Source organism: Opisthorchis viverrini (genome assembly GCF_000715545.1).
Source record: "Opisthorchis viverrini unplaced genomic scaffold opera_v5_254, whole genome shotgun sequence".
NCBI lineage: Eukaryota > Metazoa > Platyhelminthes > Trematoda > Opisthorchiida > Opisthorchiidae > Opisthorchis > Opisthorchis viverrini.
In genome coordinates this window covers 8,565-23,437 of record NW_008751906.1, presented here as the reverse complement: position 1 = coordinate 23,437, position 14,873 = coordinate 8,565, and the positions used below count along the sequence as shown (strand labels likewise).

The 14,873-nt window shown below is 41.2% G+C and overlaps 1 protein-coding gene across 1 annotated transcript in view; it reads right to left on the bottom strand.

The window, feature by feature from the left end:
• Positions 1–14,530, bottom strand: part of T265_09001 (hypothetical protein) — a gene marked incomplete at both ends in the record, with an annotated part of 33,241 nt that extends 18,711 nt beyond the window's left edge. The window contains one exon of the mRNA XM_009174956.1: positions 14,256–14,530. Within this exon, the coding sequence (XP_009173220.1) occupies positions 14,256–14,475 (220 nt within the window). The remainder of the gene's footprint in view (positions 1–14,255) is intronic.
• Positions 14,531–14,873: the final 343 nt, after the last annotated feature.

Below are 14,873 nucleotides of genomic sequence, written 5' to 3'. Positions count from 1 at the left end.
TTAGAATGGCAAACTTGGAGGCAATTCTAACAGAACGGTTTATTGATGGATGTCATTGAAACAAACAGAGCAATCTATGAGTGTATTGTATATTCCTTTTGGTCTCTCACGCTTCACAATATCCCGCAGCAAATTTAGGCTATTCTGAAACAGTTCAAGCTACGTGAGCAGTGTGAAGACGATCACTATGTCCAGATATCATGCGATAGCGAACCCTGTGTTCCGTGTAATGGGCGAAAATTAAAAAACAGACAAACGTATTCTGAATAAAAAGCCTCATCAAGAAACAAGATAAGTTTCCGATCAAAATGGTACACCCGGGAGAAATGGCGTGCGACTAAGCGGAAGTACACCGTGAAAATTATTTATAGTATTGCTTTATTTCAAATCGCGAGAGGAATCACATTTGCGTCCGTCTGAAACTGTTCCAAAATTGGTGGAGGAACAAAAGAAATTTTAACGATCTGTTTGGCTCTGCAAGCCCGTCTGGGAGTCATAGAATTTTATTCATCTGAAAAAGCAACTACTGATGCACACGGTTCTCTGGTCTCAAATTCAGCTAAGTTTGGGAATGGATGAGAACGAAGTGCATTTACTCCTTCTTTGTGACAGCCACTTATTGCTCGGTTTGTGGCACCGCATTAATCCTAGCATGAAGGAATGATTTTGAAATGTGGTCACAACCAATCTGGCAGTTTTAAAGGTTAGCAGGAATAAGTCAGATTTAATTAGCCTGGCAGTCAAACCTGTGCTTAATTTATACAATGAAAAACAAGAATTTTGTTGGTCGTTTATTCATTTACACGCATTTGCACTTCTTCGCACTTGGAAGCCCGGGGATTCAGCCCACTTTGTTTCGGTTTTCGGACATACCCGATCACTCCATTTACTGTGCACGTCACTTTGGGGTAGTCGGCAAAAATCTTTCAGTGTCAGACGAGATTAGTTCTGTCAGGAGTTTGCCTCGTTAAACATCATACAAAGCCAATTCGGCTGAAGTTCGATTGACTCATATTACAGTATTTCAAGTCAGTACTGACCAATAAGCTTCACTACATGAGTAGTTTGCTTAATACTGGCGACGGAACCTCGAATTTCAGCATTCTGGCTCATTCATGTTGACCAGATAGAAAAATAAGGAGAATAACCAACATATTATTGTGATATAGTTGAATACGACATCAGAAAAATTTCAGTACACGAAACTAGAATTTTGTGGAAATTGATGATTACATCAACAGCTAATCATTTTAGGTTATGGAGTATACATCTACCTGACAATCCCCAAACAGAGCGGACTCGATAATCGGCTGTCTCCACACTTTGGGCAATCCTGTCCCTCCACTTAGATGATCCACGATTTTTGCTCATCATGGAGTGTGCTTATCATCGTTTATTTTCTCTGAGGATAGACTTTAGATGAAGGGATAACACTGTGGTCTTGTTAGGTGAATCCGTGTTCTTAAGGATACGGTGTGGTGTTCTACCACTCTACATAAAACCCGAAACGCTGGCAAAACACACCTCACTTTGAAAGGATGCATGTGATATTAAACGAGTTTGTTGTCACTCAGTCTCGTTGGGAATGCAACGACTTCTTCGCCTTCAAGCTTAAGGTGACCTATCTCATAAACATATATTTGAAAACCAAACCGTTTAGTTTTCCCAGAAGCTTCATCGGGAGTGTCACACGCTAAATCACCGGCAAGATTATGTTTCTTGAATGGATTTCGTCTAGTTGAAATCAGTGATTGACCTCAGGTCATTATGTGCTATTGGGTTACCAATTTAACCCATATTGTTATACCATTTTTGTGAATTTCGTGAATACCTACCCAAAACCGGTTTCCAGCTGGTTATGAAGTTCTCCTCTACAGACAGCTCAGCAACGCGTTCACGGTTGCAAGACACGTAATTGTGGTACAGCTGCGTCAAGCTGTGGAAGTGCACTGGTCTTCGAGTAGCCTCAAGTAACCACTTTTCGGATGGGAGTTCTCCTCTTTCGGAAAAATCACCTCAATTGGAGTTATCGAATATTCAGAGCTGCATTTTGTCAATTTAAACTGAAAAACCGAGCGTTACTGCAAGCTGTTTCATGTTTATCGAAAATCACAGGCGGCGAGCATTTAATGGGTCTGCAGGTATATTATTTATCTGGGTTAATGCACTGTCTTTTATCCGGGGTGGGTGGACATCAGGTAGGCTGGGTTGTACGCAAATAGCACTAATCACATACCGATTTGGCGTGGTCTATAAACGTTCAGTGAACTTCGATTGTATTGATTAGTCGCATCTAGGCAGACAGAGTCGATTGAAGATGCAACAGAATGTTAAGAGAACTCAAGCGAAATGTGTACAACATGGGACTGCGTTTGTGCTACGGAAAAACAATGTGGAGGGCTTGCTGGGATTCACCAAGATCTTTCAAGTACGCTTAAGTTTTAAAAGCAAACTCTGGAATATTTTTCACCTCTAGGGACTAGAACACTTAAATCACCAGCTTTGTGGGGGAAGAAAAAAGTATGGTAGAGTTTACATACATGAGACGAAAATCCTAATATAGGACACATATTCTCTTTCTGCCTTCTTTGTTCAAGTAACCGAACACAATTCAATGTAAACGCTGTGATTAATGTGTACTGAAGTAAGTTAAACAGTGGTTAATTCTAAAGTGCTCTAGCATCAAGTGGTATGTAGTCTTCTCATGTCACACGTAGCGCACGTAGCATGTTGTCATGCTGTTGCCGTTCATCTCTACGCTCATCTTAGAATGTTAGTCGCAACTTATTGTTGACGATCTACGAAATATTGAAGCTTTTGATCGTAAGTATTATGGAAAGGTTTCAACGGTAATAAAGTGATTGATTATCTCAATACTGGATGTTTACACTAGTACAAGCAAAAATCTTTCAGGGCCAATAATGTTTGAATAAGAAGAAATTCTCGCCTGACAAACCAACTGTACACTGTTGATGTATCCTTGATTGCTGATGGAAGGTATGAAAAAGCTTAAGTTCGGTGAACGAATCGACGGCTACGAGATTAATAACAAATGAAGTTTTCTTTCTGCAAACGGTTGTCCATTCTCATTATATCATTTTAGGTCACCTGACAGCATTCGTAAAATAAACTCGCCAAGTTTCTGGCCACCAACTGGATGGTTTGCAGCTTTAGTCTCATTCAAATTTTAAACACAAGATTAACAAAGTGGTCGCTACAAGGATAAGACTCACTCGACTTCATTTTGATTGCATACATCAACGATCGGTTTGCAGATCTATTAACATTTGAGAGAACTCACTCTTGAATTTAACCAAAAAGACATTTTTAGCGGTCAATGATATTGTACTTTTGTTAGTGTCATCGGCTGTAGAGCATTCTTTGAACGGAGGACCACTCATTGTAGTCAGGCGTGGATATCTTCAATGAGGTCGTACAAGAATTTATCAGGCGACACTGGTGTTCTTCTGGGGAACAGGGGCTTTGTCTCCTAACTACGCGCGGACTTATATTACGGTCCCCCAATTAAAGGTTGGCAACCGGAATTTTCCTTTACTTACTGTTTATTACTCAATGGAGGCCGGCATGTATAGCCTGCTCCCAATGAATATGAGTAAACTAGGAGCATGAGAAAGGAACTAGATGATTTTTAAACTGACAGATTAGGTTATGGTGCCAGGAATGTGCCAAAATATTACTGGCGCGCGATGACTAATTAACTGTTGATCGGTTGTTACTGCGCGTCACTGTTTGATGCAATTTAATTTAATTTTAGATATCCTAAAATATCTTTGAGAGCATCCACACCATAACAAAGTGATTGAAAATGTTGTTTGCTGTGTAACATATTTGTTTAACTTGACTGTTGGTGATTGGCATTATAACTTGTAGTTATTAGCACCTCTGGTGACCGTCGCCAGGTGTGGAAACTGCACTGACAAAGGACGATAGAGACAGGGTGTTACTACTAGTCACTGATGTGCGACGAACTGTTAACAATATTATTGAGTGAGAAATCTGTGACATTCTCGTCTTTTTGGGCTTAGTCGCGCTCGTATTTATAAGTCCTGACCACACAATGGGTACGCACTGGCAGTGGTCTCGTTTAAAGCATGCATTTCTTGCATGAGTTGCCAAGGTCCCTGCAGTGCATCTTGCACTGCCAGATCTTTGCGATTTGTCTGCACCTGGTCAACAAAATCGCTTGCTTTCCATCAAGAAATGCAATGCCTTACCTGGGTCTCTCCAGGTTTTGGAATTACGGGGGAAATTAGGAGAACAGAACCACCACATGAACTACGTATGGAACTTGGCGAAATAATATCGCTAGTCAGTGATTTAGTTGAGTTTGCCGTTAGGAACAAAGTTATTTCCAACTGTCCCCAACCGCTCAAAAACTGCCGAGAGTATTCGTGTGGTCTCGCCGGAATGTGACACAAACAGTATTCAAAATAGCAACAAAACTGGCGGAGAACATTCGACTAACAAAAGTTAAATAAAGTGATCGAAAAGTGGAGCTGTAAACTCCTTCCCCTCAAAGAGGTGCTTTCCACAGATTACTCACACAAATTACTCCGTCTTAAAATACCGTTGAGTCGAATCGCTGTTGGTGGTGGTTTCTAGAACACTACTCATCCTTAAGCAAGAGACCCGGACTATGGGTTTGACTGTGCAGGTTAACAGTTGCGGTCTTGAGCAAATTAAAAAAAACTTTGCTTTTCAAAAGCTCGATTTGGCGTGGGACTTCTTCGGTTTCACCACCTAATGGTTGGTGACAGCCGTCGCAATAGAATGTACGCAGCACGGATAGGTAACTGCATAAGTGTACTGGATCACGGATTTTATCGTACAGGACTTGGGTAATCTAGTTCAGGTTTCGTACACTTTCTCATCTATTTTCGTTTTCTACAAACATACCTGTATCCAGTCGATCTTTCCCAAGAGGGTTCCAGGCCAACGCACATCCGATGTCCCCGCAGATCTAACAAAAGATCTATTTGAATGTACTCTGCTTTACTTGCTTCCAGTCGAGTAGATAACCGTTCAATGAGTATAAATAATTTGTTCCTCTCAGTAATTCGCTCACGTAGTGCCGAGATCAGATTTCTTCTGACCTGTGTGAACGTGTTTCCTTATCTCAAGGAGCGTGGGTGTATTAGCCTGCATTCTCAGGCTGTAGGGTGTGCAGTGAAAAGCATTTAAATCAGCTGCAGTCAATACGTTGAAGGTTTCGTATAACATTTCGGAAGCGTTCGTAGTATCTCGGGACAAATGTGAAAGTAGCTAAGTAAGTAGTAGCTATACTTTTCCGGAATGTCGTATATGTCTATTACGAGATTTTAGGATACACTGGCAGTATAGTACCAATGTTCAATAGGCGCAGGCACACTAGTGCATTTGCAAACGGTGCAAGAATCCTCATCACTCATTATTGGTTTTACAGTTCCTTTTACACTCACAGTCGTGAACTCTGCACTTCTTCACTGGTTTCGATCTCCCAGACGGTATTTTTGGTTTGTCCTGCTTCACAAACTCAAAATTTAGCCATTTTGCTTCTACTTTTGGTCCATATTACTAAATCCGTTTCCCGCCTAACCACAGTTGAAAGCCATATTATCGTCGGTGTTAGTTCATAAGACCGAATACGACAGAACTACATATGGCACGTCCATATAGATATGTACGGGTTCATGGGAGACATTGTGGTGATCCACTAGAAGTGGAAGTTGCTTCTTACACAACGAAGAATGATTCCTCTTCTGCCCAACACATAATGGTTGATTTCCTTTTTATGAATCAACTGAAGTTTTCAAGTTTCTTTCCCATGAGAATAACAAAAAAGGGTGTGGAGGTCATAAGACAGGCTCTCCAAACTATATAACGAAACAACCAGCAGGTTCCGGACGAGAAAAAACTTTATTTCACACAGGGAACAGGCTTGTCGTGGCAGCCGATTTTTCGTAAATTAGAATCACCTAGCCTTATTGCTTTAGTGATGAATCTCATCCGAACTAAAGCGTTTTGGCCAGTTGATGTAACCGACCATTTGGTGTGATATATTAGGCAAATGATAAGCGGGCAAAAGAGCTCTTCTTCTACGAAGTAGGATGATTTCCCTGCAATATCTTATCAGTGGACAGATGTGGGAGTTCTGAAACTCATGCTGTGCTGATTAACCAGCAACCCACAGTTCCAGACGTTTTATCTAGAAATTTGTCTTTCGGCTGGATAGGTTAGTTCATTTTATGTTTGATATAAGATGCAAAGGAATTCGAGCCAAGTTGTAATCAGTCGTGCGAAACTGAATTGGAAACACTTCATATGGTGTAGAATAAAATAATGTATCAGAATAGTACGCATTCACAGTACCAAATGCAACTTAGGATTTACACAAAAAATAATAAAAAAACTATACAAAAATATGGATCACATTCTATCTTTGTCTTTCATGCGGGAAAAGTACACCCATATGATTTGATCAATTATCGTCTTGCGAATGTGTCCAACAGTCGCACACAGTATCACACATTTTATAAAATTCAAAGGAAGCTGAGCTACATTCTGGCTATGTCAATTTCCTAAGTGGGCCAAAATAAGTGGAACATTACCAAATATTTTCTTTTACGAAACATGCTGCATAATGTCTCTAATCGATTCACAGGAGGAACACCAGCAACGAATTTGGATTCTAGTCCTCCTAAACCATGAGGCAAATTTAATTGGACTGAAGTATGGCTAGTGGTAATTCATTATTTTATCTAAAAAATATTTTAGAAATATGTTTACAATTTTCTAAGCAAAGCGAACTAACTCATTTAATTACGAGTCTGCTGGTTGAAACGAATGACGAAGTCTCTGGTGTGAGGAGATCTTTGGTTCAGCTTACTGCCACTCGATCGGATTAGGGGGTCGCGTGCGCTAAACGTTGAACAAGAAGCCCAACTAGCCCCCTAATATGCATCTCTTACGGAGCGTTTTTACCGTATTATTTGCTGTAAACCTTGCAAAAGTGGGTCATTAACATGTTGCTGCAAGACGAGCCGATGAACTGGATCTAAAGATTTCACGTGACACTTCAGTGTCTCAAAGTACGGTTGGTCAAGTATGCCAGTTTTTAGTTACATGAAATCGACTAGAAAGCGGATAGATGAATCTACCATACTAAGTAGAAACTTTGGATTTGTCCTTCGAAGGAAAGTTCACTAGGTTACTCTCAGATCCGTTAGCAACTAGACAAGGCGCATATTTTTCCCAGAAACTGTCCAACCATTTTGCAGCTAAATGGTTTTGATACCAGATTTGAAGGATGGCTAAGCTATATCTTGTCCTCATTCGAGTTAATCACATTGCTGAGTGTGTGCTCGTAACCAAACAGTTAGATGTTCCACCTACTAGCCGGAAGATCGCGAGTACAAATCACCCTGGAGTCACGTGAGATTCACGCTCTCGATGATCCAAAATTTGGACGAAACAGCCGTCTGACTGAACCAATAAATCTGAGACTAACGTGAAGTAGAATATATCTTATTATCTTTTTGCTTTTTTTTTCTCGTAATGTACGACTTCGAACTCGACAAAACCAAAGCGCAAATCGTAAATACTAGTTAGCAGTTTTACCCCATACGGAGCAACCTCAAGTTCACACGTATAAGTAGGATGTGCCATTGTCGGCAAACGTCTTGTTCTTTATAATGCGGAATGAGTAAGTGTATGTGAGTTCACAAGTTACACTAATGTCCAACATATGAATGAGATTTTTCTTAAAAATACAGAAGTTAAAATAACCTAAATAGAAAATGCCACGTTCTGGTAGGATTAATTTGAGTTCGTTTTATCTCGAACTGGTGTAATCTCTAAGTTTACTCTCTGCCGTCTGCATGGTAAACAGGATTAGACATCTGGCAAACATTATTGCTTGTGATGATAACAGATCGATATGGAACGTGTAAAGGAAAAAAAGTGGAATGGGAAATTACGAAGGCTCTATAGGCATTGAGGTGTAGCACAAGATATGGACTTAGGTCATCAATGGATATTTGCCTGGGATTGGTTAAAATATTCCATGTGTAAAAACTAGAGTTTAGGATAACTTCCTGAAGCTTATCGGTGGTACTTTGAGGGGGCTATATCAAGTTTAATAGCCTCAGCATGAAAAAGCTAGTGTAAGATCGGTTTGGTCTCAGGCACTGAGGTCTAGTTTGGGTTACGGCCTTCACCAACAAACAGCACTAGCTTTCCTGTTCCGCATCAATGGCTTCAATGCATTTTACGTCCGAGAAACGTCTTGTTAGAGCTATCTTGTCCCATTTTGCAACAGCTCAATTCAGCCATCTTGTTTCAGACGCTCATAGGGATAACAACCTTTCTATTTTACACAAATACAAACAAATTTGTTGTTAATGCTTGAAGCTACCTAACGGGAAATATTTATTTCAACATGGAAACGCAAATCCTTGTTATTTCTAACATTCAATGTTGCATTTTCTAAACTTAACAGCTTCCACTCAATTTAGATTATTTCTAATTTATCACTGTCTCCCCTCCACCGCTTTTTATGTGTAGGACAATATGTGATCCCACGCGACATCCTAAATTTAGATCTGATCCTCACTTTTGGGTTTTTAACTTCGTCAGTTAAATATCTGTAACTTACGTTTCCACACCTGCCCTAGATATACTCCATGTCCCACGGCTATTGGCACGTACTTTACGGCATATTTCAGGTTACCTTGCTGACTGTAAGTGGTAGAAAACGATGGTATTCAGATTATATGAGTTAAAATTAACCTGTCACGACTTTGCTTGCCTTCATTTCTTCCTTTAAATGGGTTGGCTGGAAGCCGCGTCCAATACTAACATGGTTATAGGACATCCGTACAATCCCTAAGGACCACCATAGAAACTGAGGTTCCAAACTATTGGGAGTTCCCACCGCCAGTTTTGTTGGCACATCCGTAAAATAACCCTTGTTCAGATTTCCTAATGCTAAGGATCATGCTCACAGACTGAATTAGGACAATGATGTTGAGTTTCTTCCAAGCCAATACACGTTCCTAACAGGTCTTATCAGATGGGCCTAGAAGTTTCCGTAGTGCGTTGAATTGTGCGGAAATAGTGCAATTGACGGGAGCTCAAAAAAGCACTGAGTGATTCTGTTTACTGCCACCGTCATCAGTGTACGCTCCGGCTAGACCACCGATATTAAAATGGGGATATTTTAATGATAAGTCCATCATAGGTTTTCCCAAGATATTGTGTCCACCTACTAGACCACACGTGAGTCTGTCGTCGAACTCATCAGATCTCTGCACGTACTTTCGTTCGTCAGCTATTTGGTTGACATAAGTGTCTTGTTCAAAAATACCCTCCTGCATCTTTGCATTGTATGACTGTAACAATGTCCTAGCCAAAGCGGTAGATTTTAAAACCAGCTAAATGCACTTTCGTACCGAGAAATCTCCTGCTTCGGTTCAAAAGAACTGAACAGCTAAATCACTGCCTTTCGTTGGCTATAGTGGTTTTCAGATCGAACGTGAAGTCTTCTACTTTGAAATTCATGCCTGAGTGCGTAACCACGACAGAATTTAGACACATAAGTTTTGCTCATAAGCAACTCGTTGTGGCCAGCAAGATACTTGTTTTTTGTATGAAAAAAAACTCTCAAACGGGTAAAATTCCGGGGAAAGTAACACTTCCTCAACATTCATGTGAAATGGCCTTGATTTTCAACCCACTTATTCTTCCCGGGCAAAAGTGTCACAAAGAATGAATGAACGCACATTTATTTTTTAGTGCTGCTCAAACAGATATTCCGCGATGTACTGAATTTTCTTTGACTGACTACAGTCGTGGACGGAGAAAAAACTGCTGACAGGCTATTACCGTGTGCACTGTGCTGGGGTTCACACTAGACTCAGAACGCACCACATGAAGTTCACCTAGTCAACAAGGAGGACAAGGGGGATTCAAACAAATCTCGGCTGATTGCTTCGCTTGTGAGTAGTGTTTGGTCAGGAAAGCGTAGCACACCAACTGAAAAATGAAGCTCCATTGTTGGGGACAATTAGTTGGCGGTTACGATAACACCCACGTTAACATCAACCTTATATGCAAGTCAACGTATTGCCTCCGCACAGATTCCGATGTTTAAGTAGAAAATAACTTTGGTGATATCTTGAGGACTGCGCCCGTTTCTTGAATAGTGAGGTAGGTGAGACAAGTCATGAGATGTCGTGGAGCTTTCTGAACCTGTAGTTCAAAAGGGCGTTCATGAAAACTGACTTGAGACGAAAGTACACCTCGGCTTCAAAACGTGTTTAGGCTACAGTGCAGCCACGTCTGTTTTTGACCATCAGAGGATATGCTTTACCCAAACTTGAAATTTGACTGTCCAAGCTGTCTGCCTATGAAATCAGACAAACTTATCGGGACGGTAAAACACAGAGCGGAACCTTCTGAAGAACATATTGTGGTGCATTCACTCCGATGTCTTTCAAAAAATATATCAGGTTAGATTTTAAAATGCAATACTGTGCAATCAGTTGGATTGCTCCTGTGGACCCTTTTGGTATTGGATTGTGCAAAACTAACCCCAGGTTTTTAGCTATAAGTGAAGCGATACTAGTCATATCAAACCTGCTTGAATATGTGCACCAAACCCTGGCTTACTCATCACATGCAGCGTGTATTATCAGTTCGATTTAGCCTACAGTTTGGCAGCATTGTGGAATACCACAGAAAACAGATGAAGGAAAACCTCCTGAAGATGTTTACCGAAATAGAATCACGTAGCCTGCATTTGGTCATCACTCAATATGTTCTTGAGAGTATTCACACAATAAATCCAGCAGAAATGCTTCAAGCATTTTCGGTACAATTTAAGTCACGTAAATTGCAATTATTGAGACGGTTGCAACAACGTTTGATTCTATCTTACCAGCATGTGGGCCTGATTCAGTTCAGGCCTATGAACTTGATAGGAGTTCCTGCGTCTTGTCCATCGCTGCGCTCCTGGATAAGCCAAAGCGCTTGACATAATGGTAATATTTTCAAGTCATACAATTGCAAAGGTTAAGAGAGTGGTATTTAACATATTTGAATGAGTATGGTGCAAATGGACAGGAAATCGAGTGAAAAATTTATTACAAAACATTTGATCAGGGAAGAAGCAAACACCATCACAGCCACAGCTGGAAGGAAACCAGTTTACATTAGCCTCCCGTTTAAGGGAGATATACCGGCCGATCTACTGAACAGAAGATTTTCCACCAGTCTGAACAAAGTTTTCTCGGCCGCAAAACTCCGAGCCTGGTTCACCAGCAATCGTTTGTCCCCCTTTAATCTCAAGGATAGAGTGCCTGTCCACGCCCAAATTATGTTAGTTCACTCATTCTCTTGCTGCTGTGCAGCGGAATACATCGGACGCACGACTAGGCAACTCAGCCAAAGAATGAAGGAACACAATCCACCATGGCTAGCTTCTGGAACCAGGAGGGCGATAACCAGCTCCGTAGTACAACATTTAGCTGACACTGCACACAACGTGATACCCAGTCAAAGTTTCCGCGTTGTTTGCAAGGCGCCGGCTAACCAACCCAGATCAATACAGCAGCGCACAATTTCAGTGGCTGAAGCTATCGCCATACGACATCGCGACCCGATCCTTTGTCGGCAAAAACGCTTTGTTCGTGTGTTGTACTTAACATGGTTCAACTCACCTCCCCCCCCCACATGCATCGTGTGCTGAACACACAACTACAGCACCCCCCGAACTGACTAGCTCAAGTCATCCTATTGGCGACCTGAACTAATGGTTCTTTGATAGGTAGCCAATGTCATCTCACTCGATTCCCTGTCCATTTACACCATACTCATTCAAATATGTTAAATACCGCTCTCTTAACCTTTGCAATTGTATGAATTGAAAAGACCTTGCCGAAAACATGTTCGCCAACCCATCTGTGTTCTTATTATAAATGGGAATTTTCGGAATAATGGTAATCGTGCTACTTGCATATTTTGCGCATCCAAATGTAGTCAGTCGTGAGTGCTAAGATCTAGAGATGGGGTATCAAGGTCTGATTTGCTCATATTCTATGCTAAAAAACCGAGAAACAGTATACGTGAACCGTCAGCAATAGGCATATCACAGAATTCTAAAATTATTCGGAGTGAGTGTTTGTGCATACCCTTATAACATCTGAGAGTATAATATGGTAGGCGCTGATAGCGTTAAAGTGCAACGTGTCCATGGGTTTGGGCTGATTATGGGACAGCTAGGAAAGTGCAATTTATGTGCTTGACAGTGTTAAAAACCTGGATTAGTAAAGCTAGATTCTTCGTCCTGCGGGGCAAGTGGATGGAATAACATCCAGGTTTTAATAATAGTATGTTACGTGACTGATGCCTCGCTGTCACGCAAACACTTGATGGTCTGCCCCAATCGTTTCGATATGCATTAAGCTTCAGCCAATCAGTCAGACAATCAGGATAGATACTTAATAAAAGAGCTTAAATGGCATTGAGTAGTATCGATATCTTCAGCAACCTACAAGAAGCATCCTGTGAATCCAGCACGGTTAATTCCCAAGACATCTAAGCAAGTTGAATGCATTTATTTCCGTCTTTTGCCTTTATTTTGTCTAGTGGAAAAGAAGCAAGCACAGGCTTTGTCAAAAATCATACAGGTATATTTTCATGCTGCACCAGTATAACTCATCTGCACAAGCGGTTGAGTTGGACGGCATTGAAGGAACTGTTTCATTACACCGTGCAGTCAGCCAAGGAAGACATCGAAAACCGCCTTGCTTTTTTCACTCAGGTGCTAAGAACGTGGAAGGTGCTAAGAACATCCAGTCCATGTCAAGGATCTCCAGAATGTTGGATAACTATTTGGCATCAGCTAAAGGAGTTTCATCGTAGACGGAGTGATGCGATTGCGTACGAAGAGGAAACCAGCGGGATGAAATTAAATAATAGCAGCCAATTACTGCAACATCTGATAGGAAGAGACTGTAGGATGTGACTCTGTGGACTCAGTATCTTCACCCACAGCAGTCAATATTTCCACTTTTTATCTTATAATCACAGTGACACCCTTGACATGCTTTTCTCTGCTTCGCCATACTCAATCAGTTTTCTTCAATTACATGACGTCACACGTTTGGCTCTCGGTGCAGTGACTGACGTAACGGGTTCACCCAAACCATATGTGTGGCGTGGCCTCGTGCAAGTTGGGCGAACAGACCCAAATTTTACAACCACTCGGTGTGATGTCACATGATCAGCTGTTCAGCTGTAAACCGACTGACCTTGCACAAGAAAACGTGAACGCAAAGACTGATCTGACGTCTGTTTTTAAATATAGTAAGCCATGCGAATTCGGTCAATTAATATAGCTTTGCTACTTAAGAGCGTTTTGCCAACAAGACATCTTTTTTGCTTGACAAACCAAAAACCGATGCAGTATTCAGGACTGTTTCTTTGTATATCAGCGTCCTACCGGATGAGGATGAATTAAAAGCGCCCAAAGATACATGGGGAAGTCGCATGATTGTTAGCAAATATTTCATAGCCCGGGCTAGTGAAGCATATTGTGACATAGATAATCAGCACAAAAGCTCTCAGGGCGGGTCTGGAAATTGAGCGATTAATTTGTAGAATTACAAGTCAAAAACTACGCATGCTATAGTGCCTTTCTCCTGATGTGCCTTAGCAACACATTTTCAAAAACTTGGTCACTTAATCACACTGCGCACGATAAGGAATAAAATAATCTTTAAGCAGTAGCGCGAGCCGAACAATGGACTAACCCCTGAACTACATCACACAGAATGAGACCTTATTTCCCCTGTAAAATGTACACTACTTGATACAGCCTAAGGAGTTTCTGTTGAGGAAGGCTGTATGCTCCATAGTGAACCAATATGTCCAGAGGTCATTGGCTACAGGATACTACTTAATAGCAGATAGTGCTTGTCTTCAATGAAACATATGAGCCCAATTATATAAACATCTGTATGTGTTGCCTACCTGAGTGCTCGCAACAATAAGGTCATTAACGCTTCGGTGATGCACATCGAGGGAAATTCGCCTGAACACCTCTCCTATAAGGACCAATACTAGATCAAAGCAACGATTTGGTAGATAGCCTTGATTACATCATCCATGGATAGAACACCTAAATGTATACCGACTTTCGCATCATCCCAATCGGTGTAGTAATTCATTTGTTTTACCACAAAACTACGACTTACCGGAATCATAGAAATTTGTGTGCGCAGCTTCAGCAGCCTTATTGTAATCTTTCGATACCCAGTAACGTTCAAAAATCACGCAGATGGAGGCTAGGATTGCGCCTATCCCACACAATGCGGTCACAGTGATATCCACAACCAAAAGACTCGAATTCACAGAACGAGAATTTCGGATGTCTGAAGGAGTAAAAGGGATATCCGTGCCTGTCTCACAGTCCATTCGCCAAGTAAGTGAAGCGGGTCATCAGACTGGGATTTAATGTATTCATCAGTAGCCTCACAGTCAGTCGAATAAACGCGTGTGCGTCCTCCAAGAAAACGTGATTGCTCATCCAGGTCCTTGACAGATTCACAAACAGATTAGTTGGCAAGCTGTCTGGGTTGACCAATGACAATGTGCCTCATTGGCAGAACTACTCCGATTCGTTCGTTGGAAGTCTGATGTGGGTTGATAGTTTATTACAGGAATATTTGCTTTAACAGTTGTATTTCAAGCGTAATGCTTGCTGGTAGTGCATTAACCGGTGCATTGAAAAGTTAACGTCGACCTCATTTATACAAGCTTTGTGGTCAAGAAATTCAAAACGTTACGACATTTTAGTTTAATTAGGTATCTCG